Consider the following 17,735-nt stretch of genomic DNA (forward strand, 5'->3'; position numbering starts at 1 on the left):
CTATATATTTATGTAGTTCTTCTTTCATTCTAATTAAAAACCTAGAACATATCATGGCATAGTCGGCTTAGATTCTGGCAGTTGATGGAGTATACGCTTGACTAGGTGGCGTTTGAAACCCTTGACGGAAAATACTACCGATCCGAACTTTATAGCCCGTGCTTATGAATTGTGGCACATCGAGTTTTGCTTTAACTATGTCTGACATACGCTGCAATGTTGTGGGGACACTACTATGGAAGTGCCAGCCGACTTTAACCGGCTATTGGAGGGAATACGCAACAGTTTCGCAATCTCGACGCCATCTCGGACTACATATGTCGTCGAACTTTCCACATTAGATAATCTGAAACGATGGTAACCTTATTGGTCAAATTTAGGACGTCCACATGGATGATGTACTGTTAAATATTTGAGCAGATGCACTAGAGACCCAGTGCGGCAGGGCCCCCAAGATGGCGTTGCCAAAAATAAGCCTCGGCGGAATCTCTGTGCCGCATGTCTAACCAATTAGATTGCTGTTCCTAGGTTGTCGATAACCCTGCCCAGGTGCAAGTGGACTGAAACAAGCTCCAGAAGTCATTTCTCCACATGCTTGTCACCTCTCTAACCAATGGATACTACCTAGCCAAGGCATCAGCATTAGTATGTATACTATATGCTCTCCGTGGTAGGTAGAAGTCCTGACAACAATAAATATACATGGTTTCTTTCTCATGCTTAGTGTTAGGCTTAATGGTTTCAATGTTTATATGCAAAGCAATCTTATCAATTCATCTAGAAATTGTTAAACCCGTACCCGGGGTATGATACTATTTTTCACCAAGCAAAAAGCCGGTTATCGTGATATTCCCCGAAGGTCCTCGTATTCATGCAATCAAAATGTAAGCTCGCTTCCAATGTTATCTCACTGGATGCAAGAACGACCAAATTTCCGTGCACTTACTTAATGTGGCCACCAGGATGCGGACCGTGGTGTGGCGTTTTCGGAGTTTCGTGTAATCCCGATATCGGATTTACTTTATTTCGCGAAACACATAATTACAATGCATAATGCTCTTTATGCACCCCTGTTCTAGTATTATCGCCCCATTCTAGGGAGTGATTTCGGTAGAGGTGCATAGTTAACTAACGAGATAGGACTAGGTAAATAGAAAATCGACAGCGAATAATGCATACCGCCATCTAGATATGTAGTAACCTGACGGACATCTATGGCAAATATGAATATCTGGGCCATTTTAATAACCATAGAAGCAAGTTAATGCATACTACTATTGTTCTGTCTTCCCGACTTTGAACCGAGCCTTGGGCATACTATAATGCCACGGTGACTCTTCAATGGATCAAGCGCGACTAGGATCAGAAGTCTTAACTTCTCTGGTAGATTAAGCGCGAAGGGCCCATGTAGAATCCGAAAAAGGTCTTGAGCTAGCTGTAAGAATATACCAACAGGGTAGCTGTCGAGCCTAGTTGAGTGGGTAGGATACGCCCAGGGGCTATCCGTGAGAGTCTTTGCTGCTTCATGGATATAATATATATCATGAGGTTAGAGAGGCACACTATGGGGCTCTTTTCAATGATATCGAGGATTCTATCTCCTGTTCATCCTGACCCTCCATGGCCAAGTTTGGTATTGGACATCAGTGCTATGCCTGGGGCCGCCTGACGTCATCTGTCTGGTGCCTGAATGCCTGCTCTGTGAGGCTTCCACGGAATTTTAGTCTCTAGTGAATACAACAGCCTACTCTCTTCTCAGATCATAGTCATGAATTTGCCTGAATGAAAAATTTTGCGGTTTCATCAGGCTTGGGTAGTCGGCAGACTAAGAAAGGGAAGGAGAAGGGGTGTGTTCTATGCATGGGGATAAAAGGGATCGACGAGGCGGGTTGCGTCCAGTGTAAATAGGTGCGTCCGGCGATCATCCGAACATCCATGAAATGGGCGCGAATCTGATCCGATATGAAGTCGCAGGGATGATAGCTGTATGCTTAGCAAATCAGACGCGCTAGGTAGTCCCCACCATCATAGCCATTTCTAACTAGGCACCATCGCAGTCGTCACCCTTCGAATCCTCTATGTTACGCCTAAATATCGTAGGGAAGGTCTTTACGATCTTACAGTTGTCTCCAGTTCTGCTAAAGTCTAGCAGCAATGGCCTTTAGTTCCACTATCCCATGGGGGAAAAATACCTCTGAGAACGCGTTCGGGCCCGTGAGCTATCTAAGGCCATTTGACTTTACTATCACCTTCGAGCAGGCTATATTGTCGATAATTCCTTCAGCGGTCCTGCTATTGGCCGGACCACCCCGACTACTCCATCTGTCTCGTTGTCAACGTAAGACGCGACCCGAACATAACTACGTTTTGAAGTTGGTTAGACACACTTGATATCTAATATTTCGCGTAAATTGAGCTGTGACTAATGAGCTCAACAGGTTGCTGCTTCAATTAATTTCGTCCTTCAGCTGTCCCTCCTGGTGCTATGGAGTGTATCAGTTGCTTCGCGGACGTCAACTAGCATCCCATCGGCTGCTCTAGGCCTCGCCAATTCTACCATTATAATTGGACTGTCCTACACCGAAGACATCAAATCAACAAGCCCCTCTTCCATATTGACTGTTTATCTGATTTTGTCGATTCTGTTCGATGCGACACAGCTTCGGACGCTATGGCTTACACATCGAGTTGCCATTGCAGCGGTGCAGAGTGCAATCCTTGGGACTAAATTCGCCATGCTCTTATTAGAGACTCGAGAGAAAACGTCGTACCTGAAGTCCCCCTACAAAGAGTATCCGCCCGAGGCAACCAGTGGTATTGTCAATCTGAGCTTTGTCTGGTGGCTGAATCGGCTCTTTTTGACTGGGTATGAGAAGATCATTGGGAGTCGGGATCTTTTCGCTCTTGAGCCAAGCCTTCGCTCCGGTACTACAGGGGGAAAGCTGAAGATAGCGTGGGAGAAGCATGGTCCGAATTCTTCTCTGAGGTTGGATATATCATAAGCTGACACACTCCAGGCAAAGCAGAGAACAGGCTTTCTTTACCTTGGGCCTTTTTCTGCTGTTTCTGGTGGGAATTCCTCGCCGCGGCTTTTCCTCGAGTATGTATGATTGGATTCAACTTCGCCCAACCATTTATGATCACGGCGGTTTTGGCTTACATAGAGGACCCAATTACACCAGAGAGCTGGAGTCGTGGATATGGTCTCATCGGAGCTACTTTCTTGATTTACCTTGGGTTAGCGGTATGATCTGTGTTTTTGGACTTTTACCTTTCATTTATTTCACCGCTAATCAAAATAATAGTTGTCTAATGTTCACTATAGACATCGCTTCTCTAGAGTGAGCACGTTGTTCCGTGGAACAATGATCTCACTGATCCACGACAGGACTTTGACACTTCACTACGACCTCTTTGCGGAAAGTGCAGCTCTTACTTTGATGAGTACAGGTGAGTCAGAGGTGTACTTTGCGAGGACATGAAAGAAAAAGCCCGTGTGCTAATTGGCCCCGAAAAGACATTGAGGGCATTATCGAGCATCTGGAAAACTTTAATGACGTCTGGGCACGCACGATTGAAGTGGCAATTGGTACATGGCTACTTGAAAGACAAGTCGGTGCGATATGCATAGTTCCATTAATTCTGACTCTAGGTAAGCAGCAGGCCTTAAATCAAACTCAAAATGTCTAACTTTCATACTTATGTTCTGAACTAGCATGTCTGGGTGGCCAGAAGCTGGTGGCAAAAACAATTGGAAAGAATCAGCAAAATTGGAATATTCAAATCCAGAAGAGGATCCAGAATACCTCTTCCATACTAGGTTCTATCAAAGCCATCAAGATTTCAGGGCTCTCTGGCAAACTATCTCAGGCCCTCCAGAGACACCGCGAACAGGAACTGTTTATATCTCGTGTCTTTTTCAAGGGAATTATGTGGCTAAACGGTCTAGGTAGAATAATTTGTCTTTGTGTGTTTTTTCTCCGCTAATATGAAGGTTTCAACCAGCAAGTTTGCCACGGATATGGTCACCTGTCATCACCTTCATTGTATACGCTGTACAGGCACAAATCAAGGCCGACGACTCCCTCACTACCGTAAAGGCCTTCACTGCTCTGAGTCTTATCACCCTCATCACTGCACCCGCAGAAAGACTACTCGCTGTCTTGCCGCAGCTAGCGGCTGCTATGGGTTGCTTCCAGAGAATTCACGAATACATGGTATCTGAACCGGTGAAAGATGACCGAATTGCGAAAGAAGTCCCTCCACACTTTACTATAGACAAAACGGAGCCGGATGTTGCCATCGTCTTGGATAGCGTTACTGTCTTACCTTCACAAAAGGCTACATGTGTTGCCCTTAAGGATGTGTCTTTCAAAGTCACCAGCCGCAGCCTGGTGGTTATTATTGGGCCTGTTGGCTCTGGTAAAACCACATTGCTAAAGACTATTTTAGGGGAGCTTGGTTGCCTTTCGGGTGCCGTATCTATTAGACTAAGCAGAGTTTCCTATTGCAGCCAGAATCCATGGTTGCTCAACACGACAATCAAAAAAAGCATAACTGGTATCTCGGACCACGAGGTCGACGAGAAGTGGTACCAAACTGTCATACATTCATGTTGCTTGGATGAAGACATCCGTCGTTGGCCTGATGGTGACCAAAGTGAGATTGGGAGTAAGGGTCTTTCCCTTTCGGGAGGTCAAAAACAGAGAGTAGTACGCAAAGATTCCAGAATTTGTGTCCCCTCAACAGATTCTAATTCCTTTTTGCAGGCGCTGGCTCGTTCCGTATACAGTCGCCACGATGTAGCCTTGCTTGACGATGTCATGAGCGCGTTGGATGCGCAGACTCAAGAAATAATCATTCAACGACTTTTCTCTCCTGGCGGGATATTTTCCCAGCTGGGCACAACTGTGATTTTGACCACCCACAGTTGTGTGTTGCCCTTCAGATCTTTGTGACTAAGGAGTGCTGACTCGAGATATTCCCAAATATAGGTCGACTCCTTGGAATCGCAGATAGTGTCGTCTCGCTCACTTCAGATGGTCGAGTTGAACTTCAAACAACGGGCAGTGAGGCCGTTCGAAATACAAATTTCTGGCAGGCTAGACAACATTCAGATGCACGAATCCTGGATGACCTCAATGACGAACCCAATGATCATTCAAACACAATGACTTCGGACTCGGACCCTATCAGTGACGAAAATATGGATCGAGCTCGGCAAATTGGAGATCTATCAGTATACCATTACTATGCGCGAACATTCGGTCCGGTTCTTTGCGCCGTGTTTATTATTGGACATGTTCTCTTAGCATTCGCCGAAAACTTTCCTCAAGTGTGGTTGAGCAGATGGACCACAGTAGGAGGCGGACAGCTTCCTCTCTATCTATCTGTCTATGTGATCTTGGCGTTGTCAGCATCACTCCTTACGCTTTGCTGTATATGGGTTGTATTCCTTAAGCTGATGCCGAAATCGGCTACTCGTTTGCACTGGTTACTTTTAGATGCGACAATGCGGGCACCGCTGTCCTTCTTCTCGGCCACTGACAATGGTGTGACCCTGAATCGCTTTAGTCAAGATATGACACTGGTAGATTTGGCCCTTCCTGTTGCGTTGATGTCTTCTGCTGAGGCACTTTTTGGATGTATGGCTACCGTTGGTCTAATCGCCATGGGCTCTCCTTTTATGGCGACGACAATACCGGTCACACTGATCGTACTCTATTTCTTGCAAAAGATATATCTTAAGACAAGTCGCCAACTACGATATCTCGATCTAGAGTCTAGAAGCCCATTGTACTCTCATTTTGCCGAAGTCCTTGAAGGTCTGCCAACAATTCGGGCCTTTGGCTGGCAAGATGCCTCATCGAAAATTCTAACTCAGCATCTTGATCACTCCCAAAAGCCGTACTATATGCTACTATGTGCGCAGAGATGGTTAAATCTGGTTTTGGACATTGTGGTGATGGTATTAGCAACCATTGTGGTAACACTGGCCGTCGTGCTACGTAGCGGCACAGATTCAAGCCTGCTCGGCGTCGCGTTGAACAATATCCTTGGGTTCAACCAATTATTGTCATATTTTATTACATCATGGACTACTCTCGAGACCTCACTGGGAGCGATAGCTCGTGTCAAATCATTTGTTGAGACAACGCCATGTGAAGACCAACCGGATACAGCCGCAGAGCTGGCTGCATCATGGCCCGATAGGGGAAATATTGACATACAAGGCCTCTCTCTCCGCTATCCTGACGGAACTTTAGCATTGGATAACATCTCGATGCACATACATCCAGGCGAAAAGATCGGTATATGCGGCCGCACTGGCAGGTACGTCGATTGTCATCTTTGGGATTTCCTATATTCCAATAATCAGGCAGCTGACCAACTCCCCACATTACAGCGGGAAAAGCTCCCTCACGCTAGCCATGTTACGCCTCGTGGACTTCTCGCACGGCAATGTCACAATTGATCAGACTGACATTTCCAAGATCACCCCGAGATCAATCAGAGAGAGGTTGATAGCTGTACCGCAGGATTCATTCGCACTTTTGGGAACTATCCGCTATAATGTGGACATTATGGGACTTTCTGGTGATGATGAGATTATATCTGTATTGAAGCAGATCGGTGTTTGGGCAGCAGTTGAAAGCCGTGGGGGCCTGGACGCACTCTTTGAGGATCATCCACTGTCGCAAGGAGAGCAGCAACTCTTCTGCCTGGCACGAGCAATTCTTAAAAAGAATACCAGTAACTCTGGTTGTCGCGTGCTAATTCTAGACGAAGCCACGAGCAGTCTTGATGCTGAAACAGACCAGCGAGTACAGAAGGTCATGGGAGAGGCTTTCCATGACTGCACTGTTTTCAGTGTCGCCCATAGAGTAGGTCCCTTCTACCTGGGCAGTTTCGTCTAGTATCTTGTTTATTCTAAGAGCTAATTGTTGGACAGCTTGAGACAATCATAGATTTCGATCGAATCGCAGTATTGGATGCTGGAAATCTTGTTGAGTTCGATACTCCACAAAATCTTCTTGCTAGAGAAGGTTTATTCAAGCAGATGTACTTTGGCATAGATTGTGGTAATAACCACATACAAAAAAAGGGGTAATTTCTAGGGGCCACGTTCAAGGAGGGGTATGATAGGTCTAGTCTACCTAGATAGATGCCGGTGATAACCACAGGAGAGAGGAGTATGAGATGGTATTCAAGGTCCAGATATGGCAAACTCTCTTTCTTGGGAATATCGATGCGTCATGAAAACAAGACATAAATGCATACAAATCACGAGAGGGCCATCTATCTATCCATCTCTCTACCCTCTCCGCGTGATGGCAACCCCCTCTCGAAAGTGCTTCAAAAACCTCCCCCAAATGACCCTTCGCTCAACTTCCCCGACAGCAACAAGCCACAAAACTCTCGCAGCACCATCCTCAAACCCAATCGGACATCCCTCCACAGTCCGGCATTCCGGCGCAGCACTCATATATCCTGGATCAACAGAATTCATAGCAACACGCCGTCCCTTCCATGCAGCGTGTGCTTCTGTCTCTGTTATCATATTGATCGCTGCTTTGGACATATTCGTGTGTACGTGGTGTCCGGCTTTGCTGCTTGACTGTGGTGTATCTTCCAGTATCCCTTCGCGGGATGAGACGTTGATTATATATCCTGCCGGCGTGGATGGTGAAGAGGGAGAAGCAGAGGAGGAGGTTGAAGTGCCCATCACTGAGAGGAGTTCGCGGCAGAGTATCAGCGGCACGAAGGCGTTGACAGAGTGGGCGCTTATTAGATCTGCGTAGGGGATTTCGTGGAGGGATTGGACCCAGGATGATTTTGAGGGTTCTTCATCTTCATCGTCGATTGTTCGGAGACCTTTCGTGGCTATTTGGTTTGTAGGTTGAGTACTGCCCGTGTCTTCAATTTGAGGCTGAGTTTTGTTGCTCGTAATGCGTGGGATCCAGGTTGCTTGTTGTCCTCCTCTTACGCGGGGTGTATATCTGTCGTTCTCGGATTCTGCGAGTAGGGAGATGGCCTGTGGATTGTTTTTCAGATTTTCCTCTTTGGAAATGGCCTTCATTTCTCCTTTAATTGGATCAGTGAGGGTTTGCGCGGCGTTGTTGATAAGTATATCCAGGGATTGTGGTGTAGTAGATGGAGTCTCGCCACCCCAGGCACAGAGTAATTGTTTAACAATATGTACCAGCCGGAAAGCATCATTTGCTGTCCTGAAGTCTGCACCGACTACTTTCAATTGTTTCTCCCATTGCGCAAAGTCTGGCTCCGTGGAGTATCGAATTGCAGCATCGGCTGGATACCGAGAGGATACGATGACTCTGGCTCCACAGCGGAGGAGTCTCAATGCAGTAAAGTAACCCAGGTTTATTCTCCCACCAGTAACGAGTGCGATTTTACCAGTGAGGTCTAACTTTTCTGGTAGAGAAATATTTGAGCAGCCGATATTGAACATGCCACATTGGCGACATAGTGACGGGTATAGTTTGTGAGATTCAGTGGGCGAGAAGCGATACCGACAGATATAGCATCTTTTCTTCATGTCTGAGGCTTTTGGTGCGCCGTGTCTTTGAAATCGTTCATGTTGTGTGTGTCGGGTATTCTCGTCCATGGAGAGTTGGCCATGCACCGCTAGAATAACCTCAGACAGAGCCTCTGCTGGAGAAACCACGTTGTGCTTTTGAAAATAGTCCAATACTTTGAGTGTCGTCTCCAACTCATCTGCTGTTGGGACATGCATACTATCCATAGATATATGTTCCTCTGATTTAGTCATCACTTCCAACTGGTTTAGGTAGGCCTTGATGCCTTTGATAATGCTGTTGCATCTAGTCGACCGCAATGCTTTCGAGACTTCGCTGTGGGGAGTGAGATGCCAGGCAATTTCGTCAAAGAGGTTATCTGTCGCAGAAGATAGTTGGATTGCTAGATTACTAGGCACTTTTCTCTCTCTGCAGGCTTGTTGATCTTGACGCAGACGCTGTGCAATTGTCTCTGCGTCTGGCAACTGCGGGGTCAGGGGCTCCTCTTTCATCTTGTTTTTTTGAAAAATAAATTCGAGAGCAAAAAAACAGAACAGGACCTCATAGAAGGACATAGATTAATCCCCCTGAAGGTGACTCAACGGAAATGACTCAGGTATTTCCTTGGAAGTCTTTGGCCCCCACTATGTGTATTGGCTGCATATCTTGTGAGGCTCCATAAAATCCTTTTGTGATATTTTCCATCTTTCAAGTTCCTTTAATCATGTTTTCCAAAAGCAGCAACAGTTACAAAATGGAAAATCGGAAAACACCAATCAGTTCCATAGTGCGCAATATAGCGGTTCTGCCGACAGAGCTCACTCATCAAATCATCGATGACCTGCGAGTATGGGACGTCCTCAAACTCCTGTGCTACGATGATGATCAAGTGGACACTCGCATCATGTCCCATCCAATCTGCCGTAGCATGTTCGGTGCCGACCCAGAAACTCTTGCAAAGTGGAAATTCGCTGCCCACCTCTACAAAGATATATTCATGGCAGTGGGAAAGGCATTTGTGCAACAATACTGCGTTGGAAAAAACTACCTTGGCACACTTATCCACTGGATCAGGCCTCACGAATATAAAGCGATCTCGAATCAGATGAAGGTCCACATTCATGACGAGCTCAATATTCATTGGTGCAAAACAGACCTGACTCGGTTCGGTTCTCCTAATTACTCCAATGGATTTGAGTATGGAACTCTCAAGACCTTCGATTCCTTCGAAGAGCTGCAGAATTGCTGGGATGACATACAGAAAGCAAAGGCCAATTTATTCCAGTTGGGGGCTTCGCAGCTTCGCTGGACTGCTGATATGTTGGAAGCAAATTCAGATATCCTCAAGCGCACACTGGATCCAACACAAGAAAAACGGCCAAATACTGCACACATCGTGTCGAGATTGCGGGGCGTCGCTGGTGAAATCCTGCGGGCTCCTATCCAGAAGTTCATCTTTTCTGAATATTTCCGTTATGACTTCCTAGGGGTCATTCCGTTCGACTCAGCCTTGAAGCAGCTTTTGCATATGATGCAAAAGCATGGTATCGTAGAAGATGGCCGGGTTGTGGCGCGCAACACAATCACAGCTGATGCCGCTTCGCACCCATCTTCTATCATCAGTTCGTTTACAATTGTTATTGAGGGAATGCCGAGATTTTATATCGCACCCCCAGAAGCGGCGGAGCAAAATGCTAAGCTTGCGTGGAGGAATGCAGCGAATGAAGATGGCGACCTTCTTCGAACAGTAAATACTCCATGCTCCGAACCCTTTGCCGCAAATGAAGGGGTTTCTTTAGAAGGGCCCTATTTCATAGCGTTCAAATATGGCGATAACAGAGGTTTCTCGCGGCCAAAACCCCTTTATTTGCATCCTCACAATGCGATCGAGAAAGAATGGCTTGTCAGCTTTGTCGAGGTTTATCGGTACTTGGAGAACTTGGATGCATAGACGTTTTTTTCTTCATGGGGGTTGCTTTAGTGGTTGAACACCTTTGACTGGGATCAGTGTCAACTCCCTAGATTAATTGAGACATAACATCCTAATAAACTCTTGTGTATATGTATATCTTAAGCACCTTACCTCGGTATCTGCCCAACACTTAAGAAGCACACGACGCTAACAACTGATTCGACGCTAGCCGAGCCACTAATTCGCCTGGTTGTTCGAATTTCTATTTTTATGCTGCGCCTAGTCCTTCTCGCAGGGATTTTTTGTTTGGTTGGAATTTCTGCCAATGCAATTGGCCGCTTTTTTCGGGTTTAACGTGCGAGGCACCTATCTGAGAAAAGTGCCCAATTCGATTCTATTTTAAGACAAGCATTGGAAGATCAAATGCAACCCGAATCACATCACATCTTATCCAAGAGCGGCTATAGCTTTGGGCAGAGCTTCTAGCAACCGTTGAGCTACTAAAATATAAAGAGATCCATACACCCCGGTATAGACTAGATTTATAAAAGAACCCCACTACTACCATCCTTTGAGCGATACTCGGCCCAAATAGCAGAATATCTAGCCATCTTGGTCAACGTCGCTTGCAATGCCCTCTAACAAAGATCGAATATATGTTGTTCTCCACGCACGAGGAGGCAGCACAAACATGCCAGACAAGGAAGACACGTGAGATCACCATCCATGATATTGTTTTAGCTTGAAGCAACCAGCAAGATTAATACCAATATCTTGATAGGTACCATTGGTCCCTAATTGTAGGGCCCAAAATTGAAACAGAGAATAGCACTGGTTTCTGCTACCACGCGAACGAGAGTCCAAAATTGGGAGGGGGCTCTGAGTGGCACTTCGAAGAGCTTGAGTGTTCACTTACCGCTACTAGAATGTTACTTGTTCGTATCATGATTGGGAAGGTATTGGATGGATATCATACGGCTGAAATTATGCGCAATACGCCTGTTCGACAAAATCGGCCAGGATGGAACTGTGTTTCGTGGGTAAAGGAGGCCTTGGAAACACTCCAGGCCGATAATAAGGCCTTAGGCACGAGCATGCTTGAGTGGAGTATAGTGCGCAATATGGCAATGGCTTATTGCCAACGGAAGAAGGATGAGCACCGTTTTGATGGTCAGGGTAATTATGATATGAGGAAGGCTCCAACTTATGATTTATTGGAGCAGAGGGAGATTATTGCTTGAGTTATTGAGGCAGATTAAGTCCAATATATCAGACGCGGAATTGACGCAACTGTTCCATGTCTATAATAACAATATCATACAATATCTCCCTACAACATTAACTCAACTCTTGACAGCTCGAAGTACAACATATCAATTTCTCATTCCCACAAATTATATATCTAGATGTCGTCACTTATAAATGTAGCAGTAATAGTAAATAGTCCCAAATAAGAAATCAACAATCATCGTGACGTCAACGTAACGGAAACATTTAAAAAACTTGCCTCATGAATTTATATTCACAAGTACTAACTCCAATGCGTGTCGTCGAAGACTCTATTAACGGGCACTAATTGACAATTTGCGAGTACAACCCATCCTTGAAATCAAGGTATACACAGCAAAATGTCAAACAACAAGAGCTCTTGCTGCAAGGGAAATGAACTCCCAGGGGATCCACGAACAATGAAGAGTCGAGTCCTCGAGAGCGGAGCTTCAATGATCCAGGACTTCACGCCGGTTAAACAAATCTGCGCACATCTCAATGCATTCCACGTTTACGCCAACGATCCAACCCGATGCGTCGAGGCTAATCATTATTGCACCCATTTAACAGAGGGTATGTACCAACAGCCATTTCTATAACTCAAAGAAAACCGAATGGCCTACGAGTTGGACATTAATACTTCACCCAGATGTGCGCCAATGTCTGATCTACGATTCGCCCAACGCAAATGCCCGCCTCATCGGCGTGGAGTACATGATCTCGCCGCGCATTTTCAAGACTCTTCCCACCGAAGAACGTAAGCTATGGCACACGCATGAATTCGAGGTCAAGAGCGGGATGCTGGTCATGCCAGTACCAGCCGGTGTACCGGATGCAGTATGGGAAGCTGCGGAGACAGCCGAGATGCAAGATATTGCGCCCATCTATGGCAAGACCTATCACTTCTGGCAGGTTGATCGTGGAGATCCTGTTCCTCTAGGTGAACCGCAGTTGATGGGCAGCTTTGTATCGAATGAGAGTGCGAAGCTGGCGCATCCTGCGGGATTGGATTCGTTGCTGGAGGATCGGAATAAGAGGTTTGGAGTTGATCATCGACAGAAGGCGAAGAAGAGGGAGGGAATTGAACCGGTTGAGAAGCATCCTGGTATGTATTGTACTTGATAATTTGGCTTGCTTGTATTGGACTGACGTGGTCGTTAGATGCTGATTCGATGTGGAAAAAGTAAACATGACTGACACATGGATACATCACATTGATATTGTCCAAGGAGGCTACAAAGGAGTCTAGAAAAGAGAATAAGAAATTGAGAATGATAATAAATTGTCTAATTGAGATGTCTCCCCGCTACACATGCCTCAAGAACCCAGTCCCATAATGAAATGGGGTCATATTGAGGCACACTGGAGGACAACGTATCTGAAGAGATAGGCTGGTTATTTTCATCTTGCTTCATATTCCACACGTGCTTCGTCCTAGTTATAGGCGACGGCACGCTCTAGCATTGGAGAAGCGAACATCCCTTTCGGAATTGGGGGCAGGGAAAGGGGTAATGGATGTCTATGTACTCCGTAAAGCATATCGACCGTATGAGCATCCCAAGGATGTAGAGATGCTCAGAATAATCGGGGCATGAATGAAAATCCAGGTCCTTCTCAGCCCAGCACCCACACATTAATAGGTAGCTGACATAGCTAGAAGGCGCCTGGATTTCGATATCCAATGCGACGGGGATATTCCATCACTGGTTCAAAACATCGGACATATTGACTGATGATGGTAGAAGAGGAAAAAAGCGGAGCAAAAAAACGAGTTTTAAATGCTTCCTACGGTCACATGACCGTTCCTGACCAACCGCGGAATGGTCGATACAGCTCTACCTGGGCATGACACCATGCTTCCAATTCAGCACACATGGAGCACATAGTCCGGTCTGCAATAAAAGCTACCAATTTTCGAACAATTGGTCGGCTCGCGTTCAATGGCGCTAGCACGTTCTGCGCCTGCGCGCTGATCTGGGAGCACCTGATAACCATCCAGCTCAGCGAGGGTCCGTCGATGTACCCTACCTTCGATGTGCGAGGTGACTGGCTCCTAATATCGCGCATGCACCGCAATGGCAAAGGAATTGAGGTCGGAGATGTCGTGCGATATGGTCACCCGAACTTTCAAGGCGTGCATGTGGCCAAGCGGGTAGTGGGAATGCCTGGGGATTTTGTCTGCCAAGATAAGCCGCTTAGCACGAGTATTGGCGAGGAGGGAAATATGATCCAGGTGGGTTGCGTGTCTTGGTTCCTGGAGGTTCAATTGCTGACTTGTTGTGATGTTTGTGCAGATCCCCGAAGGTCATGTCTTTCTGGCTGGCGACAATCTTCCCTGGTCTAGGGATTCGAGGAATTACGGTCCAGTCCCCATGGGTCTCATTAATGGGAAGATAGTTGCTAGGGTATGGCCTCTGTCGAAGATGGGGTGGGTGACCAATCCGTTGCAACCGGCGCAACTGGACGCCCAGAACATTTGAGGATTACATACAGTGTACATTACCAGAGAGGATGGCAGTTTGTCGATGGGTGGTACTCGGGTTCATTTGTTTAAGCATACACATGGAGTTTGGTTGAAAGGGATTAAAGCAGTGTGCATATTCATACATATATCAAATTGTACAATACAAAACCTAAAGGCTTGAACATGAAACAGGAGAGAAAACCAAGATCAGCGGAACGAAGAGGGGTTACGTCTCTTATATGGCAGAGGCTCGACTCTCTTGCGACGCAGCTCCATGTTAGCACCATCGAATCCAATCTCCTTCATGACCTCCAGGGTCGTGTCGTCCCATTGGGTACGGAACAGGTGAGCACCAATGGCCTTGAGGTGGTAACGGGACTGGAGAGAGCGAAGGAGGGTGGTGTCGCGGTTGTTCTCCTTAGCCTTAACGGCGGCAAAGTCGAGAGGCTGGGAATCCTTCTGCTCCATGATGAAGAGAGAAAGACGGTGGTAGGGACTTCCCTTCTGGGCAACAGGTGGTAGCCAGGGGAGAACGACCTGGGAGTCTTCCAAAAGCGCCGCGAGATCGACCTTGGTGGAAGTGGCCGAGATGGGGACGTTGACGGCCAGGAAATGTGTCTTATAATCGAAGTTGTTGTTCTCAACGTTCGGAACATCGGGATCGACAACTGCAATGGTGACCAACTTTTCACCACCCTCGAACATTTGCACGTCGAGTTTAGGCGCGCTTGTGCTGAGTTTCGCCTCGACGAATTCACCGGCTTGGACTTGTCGCTTACCGAAGTACAATTTTGTTTCGACGATGGGGTCGCAGTGAGGCAGGACATCGGGAACGACGTTCATCTGGGTGATACGCTGGACCAGAATCTTGCGGCGGTATTCGCGCCATTTGCGGTCGGCCAAAAAGCGGTAGATGGGCTTGCTCATGTCACCTGAATTGATAGAAAACGAACCATTAGCCTCAATTCAACCCCTTCAATTGATCTGGAGATGATTACCCTCATTATCTTCGAACTTCCGCTTGACGAAGGGGTCGTTAATATCGGCCAGGACCTTGAGACGCTCCAAGTGTAATTGCATCGCAGTAACGCGGGATTTCTTCGCCTTTGCTCCTCCGGCCTCCTGGTCGGACAAAGCCTCCTGTCTAGCAAGGCGCTGCCTCATCGTCTCAATCTCCTTCAATTTCTCTTCACGGTCCGCGAGCAGAATCTTTCGGGCTTCTTGGAAACATTGGTAGGGCATTTGTTCGAAGGGAAGGTTCTCGGAATCTTGGAGCGCGGCACGGCGACGACGAGATCCAATGGGGGTGATTCCCTCTCGCAGCAAGCGTCTTTCAAGACGGGGACTCGTCACAAGATTGGGATCGGGTGCCTTGTGGAAAGGTTGGCTCGGGGTTTCAGCTTCGGGCTCTCGAATGCTGGCGGTCGACTGGAAGGCTCGCGTTTGGAGCTGGACTCCAGCCACGCCCCTAGAGTAGGTATTGCGAAGGCATTGGAGCAGGGGCTTTGAAGCCCGCTCGCAGTGGGCCATGATTTGGGAATTGGGGGTTATGATGGGCTTGACCTTGAGGATCTGATGTTGTTGTCTTCCCGGGGAACTTTTTCTGTTCGGACCTAACCCATCACGTGATCCCTAGTGGTAGGCCACATTCTGTAGGTCAACCTAGAACCTTTCAAGCCTAAAAGTCCCTGGTTGTGAAAAGAGATATTGTCTGTAAAGTTTAGAATTTTTACTGGCTTTTCATTTTCTAGGTATCAGACTGAGAAACGGGAGAGAATATTGATAAAAAGAGAGTTATAAAAAGACATAATAAGGCCGCATAAACAGTCGATTATTCCTGTAGATATCGAAATTAATTCAAGTATGCTTCAATGTTTCTTTGATTCTTCCTTCCTCACCTTCCTCATCTCTGCTTCCTGTTCTACCAATTCAATGAATTAGAGCGTTCTCTAATTGACTGCAAATGTGATATGAAGTGGGAAACGCCGGGGTGAGTCGCGACGTAGTATGAAGCTTTTATGTTTGTTTTCAGTCGAGGTACGGTTCTACAAGAAGACTTTATGAGGATTGCTAGCGATAATTTCTTGGAAAATCTTTGGCGGACATTATTAGTTCCTAGGAAGAGGTCGTCTTGTAGTATCGAAGATTGGAAGGCGGCATGCATTAGTCATTGTATATTAGAGCTGGAGGTTGTGTCTTTGAGGATATGATTTTGAGGCTGTGGCAGCTTTCAAATGAGAAGAATGACGAAGAGGAGGAAGACCGACTTTATAAATATTCTTGTACATAGGTAGTAGTAAGGTGAGGAAAGAAAGATGGGCTAGTGTATCTATACTTTGTAGCGCCAAGGTTCTGCTAGCCCCCACCGCCCGGGATCAACTTTTGCTCCATTCAACACTCTGGGACATCACCAACTTATACGTCGATCACACAGTGTCCTTCACAATGGCAGGTAACGATATTATTCGGTCGCTGCGGCTGCTCTCACGCAGCTCGGGTGGACTCATGTCAGGCCCGAAGCAAGTGACGGTTAGTGCACTCCATGAATTCTTCTCGGTCCGATTCTAGGACGTATTTACTGACAGCGTGTCGAATCGTACAGCAACGATGCCTTACACGTTCAATGGCAACCGAAGCCAAAATACAACCACCAGTTGCGACTAAGGATGCTGTCCAGGTCGAACAAGCGCAACGACCAGGGGGTCAAACCCCTGTTCAAGTCATGACCTACCGCTGGCCTGACTTGGAACCCCAACGTCTAGTCCACTACTCCCGGAGGCTACTCCAGATGCCCACTCGCCACGATATTCTCCACCGCGCAGTCATCTACGAGGGAGACGGTACCCGACAAGGTTCAGCCAGCACCAAGTGGAGGGACGATGTGCACGGTAGTCACAGGAAGCTGTACGCGCAGAAGGGCTCCGGTCGTGCGCGTGCCGGTGATAAGATGTCGCCAGTTCGACGAGGTGGTGGTGTCGCTTTCGGTCCTCATCCCCGTGATTTCTCGACCGATCTGCCCCGGAAGATCTACGACCAAGCCTGGCGTATTGCTCTCAGCCACCGGCTTTCGCGTGGCGAATTGATTGTTGTTGACAACACGATCGAGATGGATGATGCCGCCAGTCCCTTCTTCATCAGAAATCTCATCAAAGCTCATGGCTGGTATCACAAGGGCCGGTCTACATTCATTACACTGAAGCCGAATGAGGTGCTCTCTGATGCGGTCGAAAAGTTCCAGAACCACGCACGAACTATCAGCGTCGAGGATTTGGATGTGAAGAATGTTCTGGAGACAGCAAGATTGGTTATTGAGAAGAACGCCCTGCACAAGATCCTGCTTTCGCATACGACGGACCTGGCGAAGGTGGACACTCTCTTTTCGCCTTCAGCAGACGGAAAGAAGGTGTATCCGCTGGACTTTAGCCGGATGAGCTCTACATGGAAGAATGTTTAGTCGCATCATTTTCCATTTCCTGTTTTTTCGCATTATCTAGCTATGTACAAATAGACCATGTATACTTCGAACGTTACCACTTCTTCTACTCGGCTTGAG

At 47.0% G+C, this 17,735-nt stretch overlaps 8 protein-coding genes across 8 annotated transcripts; 6 read left to right on the forward strand and 2 right to left on the reverse strand.

Moving 5' to 3' along the window:
* Positions 1–2,154: 2,154 nt before the first annotated feature.
* On the forward strand, positions 2,155–7,111 carry N7479_010457 (putative ABC multidrug transporter; the record flags this gene model as incomplete). The annotated part of the gene is made up of 11 exons (XM_057258148.1): positions 2,155–2,376; positions 2,439–2,967; positions 3,018–3,244; positions 3,306–3,450; positions 3,518–3,652; positions 3,716–3,949; positions 4,006–4,712; positions 4,770–4,932; positions 4,995–6,333; positions 6,407–6,884; positions 6,953–7,111. The coding sequence occupies 11 exons, from the start codon at positions 2,155–2,157 to the stop codon at positions 7,109–7,111; spliced, it is 4,338 nt and encodes a 1,445-aa protein (XP_057105606.1).
* Positions 7,112–7,315: 204 nt separating this feature from the next.
* On the reverse strand, positions 7,316–9,049 carry N7479_010458 (uncharacterized protein; the record flags this gene model as incomplete). Its single annotated transcript, XM_057258149.1, has 1 exon — positions 7,316–9,049. The coding sequence occupies one exon, from the start codon at positions 9,047–9,049 to the stop codon at positions 7,316–7,318; it is 1,734 nt and encodes a 577-aa protein (XP_057105607.1).
* A 242-nt stretch (positions 9,050–9,291) lies between these two features.
* On the forward strand, positions 9,292–10,488 carry N7479_010459 (uncharacterized protein; the record flags this gene model as incomplete). Its single annotated transcript, XM_057258150.1, has 1 exon — positions 9,292–10,488. One exon carries the CDS (start codon positions 9,292–9,294, stop codon positions 10,486–10,488), a length of 1,197 nt encoding a protein of 398 aa, XP_057105608.1.
* A 592-nt stretch (positions 10,489–11,080) lies between these two features.
* On the forward strand, positions 11,081–11,690 carry N7479_010460 (uncharacterized protein; the record flags this gene model as incomplete). Its single annotated transcript, XM_057258151.1, has 2 exons — positions 11,081–11,160; positions 11,231–11,690. The coding sequence occupies 2 exons, from the start codon at positions 11,081–11,083 to the stop codon at positions 11,688–11,690; spliced, it is 540 nt and encodes a 179-aa protein (XP_057105609.1).
* Positions 11,691–12,077: 387 nt separating this feature from the next.
* On the forward strand, positions 12,078–12,905 carry N7479_010461 (OBAP family protein; the record flags this gene model as incomplete). The annotated part of the gene is made up of 3 exons (XM_057258152.1): positions 12,078–12,291; positions 12,368–12,823; positions 12,880–12,905. The coding sequence occupies 3 exons, from the start codon at positions 12,078–12,080 to the stop codon at positions 12,903–12,905; spliced, it is 696 nt and encodes a 231-aa protein (XP_057105610.1).
* Positions 12,906–13,591: 686 nt separating this feature from the next.
* N7479_010462 (putative mitochondrial inner membrane protease subunit 1) lies at positions 13,592–14,198 on the forward strand (the record flags this gene model as incomplete). The annotated part of the gene is made up of 2 exons (XM_057258153.1): positions 13,592–13,951; positions 14,013–14,198. 2 exons carry the CDS (start codon positions 13,592–13,594, stop codon positions 14,196–14,198), a joined length of 546 nt encoding a protein of 181 aa, XP_057105611.1.
* A 191-nt stretch (positions 14,199–14,389) lies between these two features.
* Positions 14,390–15,712, reverse strand: N7479_010463 (mitochondrial 54S ribosomal protein mL38; the record flags this gene model as incomplete). Its single annotated transcript, XM_057258154.1, has 2 exons — positions 14,390–15,114; positions 15,181–15,712. 2 exons carry the CDS (start codon positions 15,710–15,712, stop codon positions 14,390–14,392), a joined length of 1,257 nt encoding a protein of 418 aa, XP_057105612.1.
* Positions 15,713–16,627: 915 nt separating this feature from the next.
* On the forward strand, positions 16,628–17,636 carry N7479_010464 (mitochondrial 54S ribosomal protein uL4m; the record flags this gene model as incomplete). The annotated part of the gene is made up of 2 exons (XM_057258155.1): positions 16,628–16,711; positions 16,785–17,636. The coding sequence occupies 2 exons, from the start codon at positions 16,628–16,630 to the stop codon at positions 17,634–17,636; spliced, it is 936 nt and encodes a 311-aa protein (XP_057105613.1).
* Positions 17,637–17,735: the final 99 nt, after the last annotated feature.

The sequence above is a fragment of the Penicillium vulpinum genome (assembly GCF_028829585.1).
Source record: "Penicillium vulpinum strain IBT 29486 chromosome Unknown utg000004l_segment0_segment0, whole genome shotgun sequence".
NCBI classification, from domain to species: domain Eukaryota; kingdom Fungi; phylum Ascomycota; class Eurotiomycetes; order Eurotiales; family Aspergillaceae; genus Penicillium; species Penicillium vulpinum.